Consider the following 11063-nt stretch of genomic DNA (forward strand, 5'->3'; position numbering starts at 1 on the left):
AAATATGTTTACGGGCCATTTATTAAAATGTACTCAAGATGAAAAACCTCGCACTGCCATTTGAGGGGTAATTTTCATCAAATATTGTCACACCTGCGATAAACATTTATTTTTTTTCGTTCTAGAAACACGTTTTGGTCGATTTTATTTCATGTTTTCGTTTTGTTACCCGAAACTTGTAGAAAGATCAGTTTGGCGCCCTGCAACTTCCGGGGCCGTAGTTGCTCGTGCAGTAGCGTCTAACTGTTCAAACTGTTATTTGTAAATGATTCAAGGGTTAAGAAAAAGAAAGCCTGTCGTGGGATTATTCGGGGTTTAGAGGGACATTTTGGTGTTTTTCCAATCAAATGGTCATTCTCCAAACAGGCCGTCGGGCATGTGTGAGCCTCAGTCAGCAGCATCTGTAAAAGAAAAAAGAAAAAAGACACCAGAATTAATATTCAAACAAAATAGAAGAAAAGACAAATTTAGGAAGGTCATGGTATAAACTGTGGAAATTATACAGCTGCTTGAGGCTGATGTCATTTAATCAGTTAATCATCAGAATGTGTACGATTATGACTGAAGCTGTATTTTATATTATTATTATTAATACTAATATTATAATCATTATACTTTTTATGTTGTGTTTTTGTAGACTGTTATTACTAAGTGCTTTTGATGATTAGTTGTTGATTTTGTGTGTGAACGTATAGGCACTAATAATGATTTAAAACCTGTTCAACTCTTCACCAGGACTCTCCTCTCATTAATTATCATTATTATAACGAACTGCTTAACTGGCTGTTAACACTGTTAACTTGTTAAACCGCAACTTGTTTGATGCCCCAACAAAATACCATATTTCATTTTTCACAAATAATAGGCTAACGTCAGAAGTTATGAACTATTTTTTATAATATTTAAAATAAAAATTATATAATAATATTATGTTTGTTTTTTTAAATCATCAAAGTTCAAACAGGATTTTTGTGGTCATATGTGTCATACGGAAAAAATGTATGTCTCACTTTTGAGTTTATGCACGTTTACATAGCCCCCTTTTTTTCAAAAAATGAATGAAATTGGTGTATTAAAGCCATTTTATTTTGAAAATACCATCGAAATATGGAACACAATCTCTAACTTTAGTGCAGAAATTTGCCTTTAACTAAGTGTTAATGGACAGGTAGAAGGCTGCAGTTGAAATCATGGGTTAGTTACATTATTTGTCTTTGTGTTTAATGGACAGAATCCTATTTCTTATTAAAGGATATTTGTTGGTCCCCATTTTCAAGAGCATTAATAACACCAACAAAACCGACATTTTTTAATATCTGCTGTTGAATAAATGGGCCACCTGGGCCTCCATTACCTCAGATTCTTAAAAAAAACGCCCAAAAAAGTCTTTCGTCATCCCAGACCCACAGTCGTGTTAAATTGATCCAAATTAGGCTGAAACAAAAACTTAAATCAAAAATTCAATGACAGATGAATAATTGATGCGGCCAAATGTGTGGGGAGGTCAACATTTAATTATTGATAAACCGTCATGTTGGAGGAATGTCATTAGACGTCTGATTTTTAAAAGGACACGGATAACGACACACGCACATCAGTAAATAAATACATTTTACAGCAGACAGACAGTTGGCTTAATGCTCAGAGAACAAGTAAGGCCTAACAATATTACTACATTCACCTACGACAAAGGTGCTTTTGTTGTCTTGATTTTTATGTGTTTTGCAGAGAAATGTTAAATATGAAACAGGACTTTAGATTAGCCTGTAGGTGCAGGGGTTTCCACCTGTATTATATTTTATTTGAACATGTTTTCTAAAATTGTTGTTGTTTTACGTTTCATTGGGTTCTGAGGAATCCCTTTTATCTGCAGCAAATGAGGGACTATTTTCTTTGTGTCATTCCCATTTGGGGCACCATAATATCCCTACAAATCCTGCTGGCCGTATTAATTTAAACCAAAACGGAATGCTCTTCATCCCAGGATATAAATACGTTACTTTAATAACTCATTGCATTCATTTGAAACTGCACTAACGTTTTTGAACTTCCCCTTGGCCCTTTTCCTAAATAATCAGAGAGCAAATCTTTCTACTGGTGCTGCTGCTGCAGGCCTCTGTGTGCTGGTCTCCAACAACTATCGGCACTTTCACAAGACGCAGCAAAAATGTTGTGTTCTGTAGTTATTTCCCTAAAGTCCGATCTTTTATGGCTCCAAATATGCTGTTTAATATCTCAGTCACATATAATCCTGTTGCGTCACTGCGTCATTCTGTTGGGAGACACTGTGGCGATAAATCTGTTAATGAACTGATTTTTGTTTTTTATAAAAGCTTTAAAGCTTGATTCCATCATTGCCATTACACTTCTCACCACTGTGAATATCACTCTAACCTATTTCTAATCCCAAAGTGGAGAGTCTTGCATTCAAAGTCCCTCCGAACCTTCCTTATATCCCTGAACTGACTGACAAGACTGAACAGGGGTTTGTTAATTTTTTTGGTGAATGTGATCAGCTGCGAAACCCAGAGATCAGTGGCACCGGAGTATTTCCTTATATAATGAACTTAATGAACCTACTGACCCCCCCCCCCCCCCCCCCCCCCCCAGATTGAAACACTAAAAAAACTATACGGAAATCAAACTCAGAGCTCAGTGTCGTGCCCTCAGTGCCACTCTTGAAACCTCCAGTACGTTCAGGCGGTTTGGTAGGAGCCAGTGCAAGTCCTAATCCCCGTCCGTCCGTGATTTAGCCCCTGGTCCTCCTAATTCTCCTAAAGCCCCAGCTGCTCCCCTGGCCGCTCCGCTCTCTCCGCGACAGACTGCACACCGCTCGCTTTATTAATAATTCACCTAATAATTCACCAGTTCGACGCTACCGGCTGAAGCACCGGCCCCCAGTTTCACTGTAAACAACTGCCCTAATTCCCCCATCTATTTTTTTTTTCCTGTGTGTGTGTGTGTGTGTGTGTGTGTGTGTAAACAGGACGCACGCTGCTGAGGTGAGCATATTTAGCGGCTGATATATTTTTTTCCGGGAGAGGGAATTGCGGGCTATCTGTCGCTACCGGAGCGCACGGAGAGCTTCCATTTTTACGCACCGATCGAGGCATCAAGAGCCCCACCGAAGCCCCCGGACCGACTACGACTACGTGTCGCTGTGCAGGCATTCTGCTATCGGCGAGACTGCAGCGATCTGAAGAAGCAAAACGCAAGCTGCTCTTTCATCTCGTCAGCTTTGAGAAGGAGGCGGCGGCGGCGAGGGACCAGGGGTGTCCCCCCGCTTGTGTGTAACTTCGCGTGTGTGTGTGCGTTCGTGTGTGTTTGGAAACAAGAGAGAGGAGAGAGAGAGAGAAAGAGAGAGAGCGATACGAGGGTAAAACAGATCGGACGCGCCGCGCGGGAGACAGCCGCTTTGGACACGTTTTGGAGACAGAAGCCGCCCGACTGCAAAGGCTGTACACGGGGGGAAAAAAATTAAAAAAAAACTTACTTTGCATCACCGTTCCCGTCCATTATTTTTTTTTATCGTGTAATTAATATTATTTCGAGGAGTTTTTTTTTAGCGTCTCCCAAATCTGCTGGACAAGTTTAGCCGCTGAAGGACGCACCTCGGGACTTTGACGCAGACGTCTCCCTGACTTCTTGCTGCTGGACATGGGCGCATCTGAGGCCAAACTGCGGTAGACGGAGAGCTCGGAGCTGCTGTCCTCTTTTACTCCTATCTCTTGCAGAGTGAACCCACTTTTGAAAGAGCGTGTTTTTTTTCTATCTGGGCCTAAGGCCGACTTGTTTAAAGGTCCTTTTTTTGCTTCCGGCAACAGCGAAGAGACCAAGTCTTTCCTCCCTCAGCCCTCACTCCCTCTCTCACTTTTTTGGAAGCTGAACTTTTAAAGGAAAATGGGGCATTGAGAGGGTTGGCAGATCTCCCCACGCTATAATGGTACGTGCTGTGTAACTCAATAGTTCCCCTCTGTTGGGTCTATAGGGTAAAGTCTATAGGACTGAACATAAACCAAACATTGCTTGTGTTTAACCGAATCCCTGCGGTTAGTTTAAGGTTTTTAATTTCTTTGTGGAAGAGCAGCAGTTTGCTGGACGACGGAGGGAGATTTGGCTGGGGAGTGTGAGGCCATAGATGACGACACGACGCACCTGTGTGTGTGTGTGTGTGTGTGTGTGTGTGTGTGTGTGTGTGTGTGTGTGTGTGTGTGTGTGTGCGTGTGTGTGTGTGTTTGTGTGTGTGTGCGTGCGTGTGTGAGAAAGAGAGAGAGAGACAATATGTGTGTAGATCCTTGCTCCTGCCAATTTTGATTATAATGAAACATCGAAACTGACATTGACTGACCACAATTTGACACTTGTATTTTAATGCCTCTCTATATTTTATTCTATAAACATATCTCACATTTTTTTTTATTTTGGGGTGAACTTTTCTCGCTCTTTCCTTGCACGTAATGTCTTTAAACCTCCCCCAAAGAAATACCAACGTTGTCATAATTAGATGCGTGTTATAAAACATCCTTTTTCCTAATTCAGACTGATTCAGTCGCTCCGATGGGTTAACGTTGTGCAGCCTGAGCTGTTTGCAGAGGCGTTTGAGTGGCCCAGTAAATACAGATTGACAAAGTGGATGCTGATCTTCCTGCGCAGCTCAGATCAAACAGAATAAAACATACATGCGACCGCAGACTGCGGAGATCTAAAAAGCCCACCATAGTATGTGTGTGGTATTCATCATTACAACGCGAATCATGAACTGAAAGCATCCTATAAATCCACGTGGAGCAGGGTTGCTGCACCATCCTCCACCTCTGCACCCGGGCTGTGCCTTTTCTGTCTGAACCGGCTGCTGTTTTTTTTTTTTTTTTCTTTCTCTTGTTTTTTTTTTTAGACTTTTATCAACGGGCACTTCATTTGCGTAGTTGATGGCACTTTATAGCGACTAAAAGGGGGTGGGGAGGTGAGGTGACACACAGACTGTCTTTGTGCCTCCAGAACAAGTGGGAAAGCAGCATGAATGAGAATAAGAGCACCTCCGTATAGAATTTATTGTTGATCAGAAAATCAAAAGGAAGAATCTCTGGTCGGGTGATGATTTAATTATATTTTTAAATCCTGCAGCATTTAGATAAATGCGTATTATGTTTCACTATCTGCTTAAAAACTTCCTTACACCGTTGCTCTTTTCACCAGGAGGGATTCCTTGACATTACTCTGTCATGTTGCAGCTCCAAGCTTTTGATTATTATAGTCCTCAAATTATAAAAATAACGGCCTAACATTGTGACCTACATTATAATTGATCTTTATTATCGAGCTAAGAGCTTACTGTGACGTGCTACAGCTCACAGGGTTGATCTTTTGAACTGTTAGAATAATCAGAGGTAATGGTGGGAAGTTTTTGTAGAATCATAATGCAACACTTTAGAGGAGTATGCACATATCAGAACATTTTCAGGGTTTTTTTTAGCAACACAATGTATGTGGCTCTTTGAACACCGGGGACTAAACAGTTTCACTGTGCTTCTTAATATTATCACAGCAATAGTCCTCTAGCAGGTTTGAGATTTTAACATCCTAAGACAGAAATACAATGCAGTGATTTATATAGACTGGAACACTATCTGGATGTGAAATGGCAATGTCTTTGTCTCACCAATAAAGACAATAAGTATTGCAACACACATGCCAAATCGCCAGCAATGCAGCAATATTTGTGCACTAGTTGATACAGCAAATGGGAATGAAAACTCCCGGACACGAGGATAATTAAGAGTCTTGTTATTAATTTTATTTATTACATGTGGTACAGCAACTGACTCATATATCATTTTATTTGCTCAAGGTGTTTTCCATATTGTCCAGAAAACGTTACCTCAAATTCAGACTGGATGGGAAATTCAATGTCTCCAACAATAAGCAAAAGAGTCTCGTATACTGGAACATTAGAGCATCTCGGCAGGTTTGAGTCTGCCTCTTATTTATTCCTATCAAACAACTTCACAGGAGCAGCTTGATTTCGATCCTTTAGATGAATTACTTATGAATACATCTTTTAAGGTCTTTAAAACATCAGTTAGAAGAGTAATGTTTAACTTTATTCTTGGGTCACCTCACCTGCAAAAATGATTGTGATGTTGTGACAGCCAGTCATACCTGTACAAAAACACTATTACGCCCTTGAGCGGTTCAAAAGGCCACTTGTGATTTGCGATGCCAATTATCCGTCCATATTTCTTAAGGTGAACGAAACACAATGGTATATTATTGGCAGTGATATCACAATACTCATTTTGTTGTGATTGTGGGCCTTTAATTACACAGTAAGTTGCACTACGATTGTTGCAAAGAAAACCTGCCAACCACAGAACCCGTCAGTCAATTCAGAGCCAAGACTGTTATTGGTGCCAAGCTGGGAGGTGGGCGTGAACCGTACCATGTTATCAAATACATTTTTTAATATCATTTCAGTTAGAAGTGGTGACACATTTGAAAGGAGATCAACGCGTTGCCCTATTGAGTCATACTGAGTGTGTGTGTGTGTGTCTGTAGTGTAACTCTATGCTTCCTGGTCTTTGTGGTAAACTCTGCTATATTAGAACCATAACCACAAGAAAATCTCCCCATGGATCAGTCCTTGTGTGACACAAAGGGCTGATTGTACCAGCCTAAACCTCATTGTTAAATGCACATAGCCTATGCGGTGAGACCTTAACTGAGTGTGGTCCCGCTATTAAGAAAAGCATGTATAAAGATCCATGTAGGAAAGGGGTTGCCGGCGTTGGGTTACCTAGTGTACGGAGGAGGCGCATGCATGGTGCAAAGCAGTGTGGTAGTGAAATGTTGCAGCCCGGGAAGTTCAGTGTTACAATTGGCAATGTGTTTATCTGAAGGCCGCCCTGTCGAGCAAGACCAGTGGTTGACAGGCGAAGGCACCATGCCAAGCGAATCTTGGGGTGTGTCACAATGTGCGCTCTGTTCAAACTTGTTTCATCGTAACAGTTTTGAAAGGAAGTTTTTTTTTCGACAACTATTGTCAAGACTGGCATAGTTTCTATCTATTACTCAGGCATTCAAAAGTTTGAACCTCACCCAGCTGATTTGCATATAAGCACTTTTGATTCGAAATCCCACACACATAAAGCAGGATTGTCCTCGATTTTAGTCGGCTAGCACTTTTACGATTTTGTCGATAAGTTGTTATAATTAACAGATCTGTAAAACTGAAAAAAGTATCAATAATAAGTCATTCAACGTGGGAAAAAAAGCATTAAAAAATGTGTCATCGACTAAAGAAATGTTAGTCGGCTAAGACCAAAACAACCAATTAGTCGACTAATCAGCTAAGGGGGGCAGCCCTAAAGCGGAGGTTGAATTTCCGGCATAAGTTGAATGTTTTTTGCCGAATAAACTTGAAATAGTTTTACACTCTCACCTCCCGCAGTCAGACCTCCTTAACATGTTAATGTGCCTCATGCCTTATACAATGGTGGGATTCTGCCTCTTACAGAATCCCAGCGTTTACTATTGTATTAAACGCAACTGCACAATTAAGCCAAATGCAGTCTCCAGCGCTGCATCTTGGCTGTACTTCTGACCCAACAAAACCTTCAGGACCCGCAAGTGGAGTGAAATAATTAGCCCCGCTCTGCTCAGCCATCCATCTAGCCTTCTTTTTTTAATGTAGCCCCTTCAGTTTCTCATCTTCCTTCTTATTCTCCCCGTCTTCCCTTCACTCACCCACCCCCTCGAGATGGCTGTGCGAAAAATCTGATTTTTCCAACATTTCTCCCCGAGGTAGCTTTGGCAGGGACTCACACGGCGGCCATTTCTGCCTTTCATACACCCCTCACACACCGTGGAACAGATCGCCGGTGCGGCCTGGCGTCTTTGAAGTGGTTGCCATCTCACGCAGGTTGGCTGGACTCTCATCTCCTCTCTCCCCATCCCCACATTTCTCATCCTGTGCCTTAAACTTGGCAGTGTTATTTTCAGCCACCAAATCATGATGATAAGACACAATGGTGCTGATAATAATTATGGTTGTTAAAAAGATGGACTGACAGCGGCGATAGTGGTTGTGGTTGATGATGCAGCCAGAAGTAAATGCTTTCTGGAAACAAGACTGCACCAGGTGTGTGAGCGGTATAAGTTTTTTTGTGTGTAGGTGGTGAATTAGTGTGTGTGTATGTGTGATTGTTTGTGTGTAACTGAAAATGGGAGATTCAGAGAGAGACAGAACGACAGAGAGGAGGATCATTGATATGTTGCCATTCATGTGCTTTAAAACGGAGCCATCTGAGAACAAATTCCACCATCAGGCCTTTCATACACAAAGCTCTGTGGAGGTGCGTGTGTGTATGTGTGAGTCAGTGTGTGAGCAGGTTTCGGAGATCTCACCTCCAAAGAATTTGGCCATATGGTCGTCAGCACATATACTCAGAGAGAGAGAGAGAGAGAGAGAGAGAGAGAGAGAGAGAGAGAGAGAGAGAGAGAGAGCCAAGGAAAGACTGTGTGAGATAAGGGGAGAAAGTGTCATCTTTTGTCAGTAGCGGCAGCAGTAAAGGCAGTTTAAAACAGATCCTTTATACCCCTACCTTAGATCAGATGGCTCCGACCAAAAAAAAAAAATCCTCCATCGCATTCCCTACTCCACATATTTGTGGAGTGGGAAAATCTGTCTCAATTAACACATTTGCATTGGGCGATGATGGACTCCAAATAGGTCACTGACTCAATCTCCCGCCTCCGAATCTTCCCTCTAAAATGTTAATTAAGGAGGGCTTTGAGATTTTTTCGCTCAGGGCTGGCCATATGGGCCGGGCATATGCTCTATATATATAGTACAATATATAATTCATACACTGCTGCAGGAGAGAGTGTTTGGGGGCCTGGAGTTTTTTGGGGGTTTACTACAAAGGGAGTCAGAATGTTCTGGCCTCCCCAGTGGCAGGTACAGAGCTTAGCCTATTCATTAGCTTCATGTTATTCACTGTTGCACAATGGGATTGAGGTTCATCAACACCTGTTTCTTTGGCTGACGACATAAAGAGGGCATTTAAATTCCTCTTTGTCGGTTGGTTAATATGAAATGGGAGCAAATTATCTATTGTTGGAGTGCAGTTTCCTTTTTTGTTTGTTTTTTTAACATTGTTTTAAAGAGCTCCAAATTTAAGGATGAGTAATATTGACATTATCTGTATTTGCAAAGATATTCTTAAATAATTATATTCCCCACACATTCCCAGTTGAACCAGTTCCCCAAGTGCCATCCTGCCAGACACCCATTCACCAGCAGAATGAGGCAATGGCGGCCAATGAAAACAGTTCTTTCCCGCAGCTTTTTTGGGTACGGCTCAACCAATAAGAGGAGGCTTGCTAGTGCACCTGACCTTGTTTCTGGAGAGGCTTAGCCAATTACAGAGGCTCCGGCACACCTGATGCATTGTGATCCACTCGCTGGTAAAGTCGCCGTGCTGGTTCGGACCCACACGCAGGTGCCGTTAATCCAGGCTATTATTCTGAGCGCACGGCCAATCAGATGCTACATCTCATTATCAGACACATGTGGTGTGTGTGTGTGCGTGTGTGTGTGTGTGTGTGTGTGTGTGTGTGTGTGTGTGTGTGTGGGGGGGGGGGGGGTAGGTCAGCATGCTTGTGTATGTAAGCAATTGAAGAACTCTGCTATCCCATTCTCATATTGCTGTGCAGTCTTATCAGCAGGCCTCTCTCACTCCGTTCCTGGCTTCCTCCTCTTCTTGAGACTCAACAATAGGCAGTGTGTTGCCCCCCTTAAAGAGCTGGAGGCCTCGGCTATAAAATAGACTAAAAATAAAAAAAACATGTTTATGGACTAATAAAGATGATTAGAAATCGCACAATTGCAGAAAAATGGAAGGTTTGCAAGTGCAGATTATCTGTAATAAAAAGCTGAGGGGAGAGACGGGGAGAGAGGGAGAAAGCGCGTTAGCTGTACAGACCTCTCATTGCGAAGGATATGAATAGCCTTTGTTTTCACCACAACTCAGGGCTGTGTGGTCTGCCAATGTCTGGCTCTTATTATGGGGTTTGTGTCTGCGTAAGTGGCATGCACGTGTGCGTTGGTGTGTGTGTGTACGAGTTTGTGTGCAGGGCCGAGAGCACATGGGTGTGGGGAAAAAAAGCATATATACTGTACGTGCAGGTGATTACATTTTCAGGAGGGTGAGACCATATGTGTGTGTGCATTTAAGTGTTTCCACACACCAGATATACGGTTTTCTCTTTGCTCCTGTTCAGCTAAATAAATGTGGCATGGGGTCTCGGGCTGGCACAAACGTGTGTGCACCCTTTTTTATCCGTTAAAGTTGTGAAATTAAATAGGATTTCACAGAACGGCACAGCGGCTGTGGGATTTGGGCTCCCTTCGGCTAAGTAGAGTGGGATAGGTTGATCCAATCAACAGCAGAACTGCGAGGAGAGCCCATTTCACAGCTCTGGGCCGTGCCAGAACCCTGCCTGCCTGCCTGCTTGACTTAGAATACAAATGAAGCTCCCTGAATGCACACTTACGCATACATGCTAGTACTTACAGACAGTCTGGCTGGGGATGTATAGTGCAAGAGTTGTTTAGCAGCTCTTTGGAGAAATGACACGAGTAGGGGTTATGAAGCTGTCTCAAATAGTACAGGTATGTTTTCGGACGGTCTCACAAAAGGGAAGCAAGAAAATCAATGTATGATCCTGGTGATTTCAGTACACGATTGGTCACAAATGCCCTTCTGTATTTTAATATGTACTCAGAATTTTTAAACACCATTATTAGGGCCAGTGTAGTTTAAAGTTCCCATATTGTAAAACCTGAGATTTTTTTATTTCTTACAAACCAGGTGGAGGTGATATATGAATACTGTGAAAGTATCAATACACTCAATTCACAGAGAAATGCACACAGCCGGTTTTCAGAAAATGTGCCTTTAAATGAGCTGTCAGGACTTCTGTACGGTTGTGATGTCACAACTATTGGTACAAAGTGCTGCTTCAGTGCAGTAAAGACGGTGCAGAGACACAGAGAGCGCAGA

At 42.3% G+C, this 11063-nt stretch overlaps 1 protein-coding gene across 7 annotated transcripts in view; it reads left to right on the forward strand.

The window, feature by feature from the left end:
* Positions 1-3274: 3274 nt before the first annotated feature.
* Positions 3275-11063, forward strand: part of nfixa (nuclear factor I/Xa) — a 116408-nt gene continuing 108619 nt past the window's right edge. The window contains exon 1 of one of the 7 annotated variants that reach the window (XM_083938377.1): positions 3275-3943. In XM_083938377.1, coding sequence (XP_083794503.1) covers positions 3941-3943 — 3 coding nt within the window. In that variant the 5' untranslated portion in view covers positions 3275-3940. The remainder of the gene's footprint in view (positions 3944-11063) is intronic. The other 6 variants (XM_083938374.1, XM_083938380.1, XM_083938375.1 and 3 more) reach the window with 6 other exon arrangements.

Source organism: Echiichthys vipera, assembly GCF_963691815.1.
Source record: "Echiichthys vipera genome assembly, chromosome: 2".
Lineage (NCBI taxonomy): Eukaryota > Metazoa > Chordata > Actinopteri > Perciformes > Trachinidae > Echiichthys > Echiichthys vipera.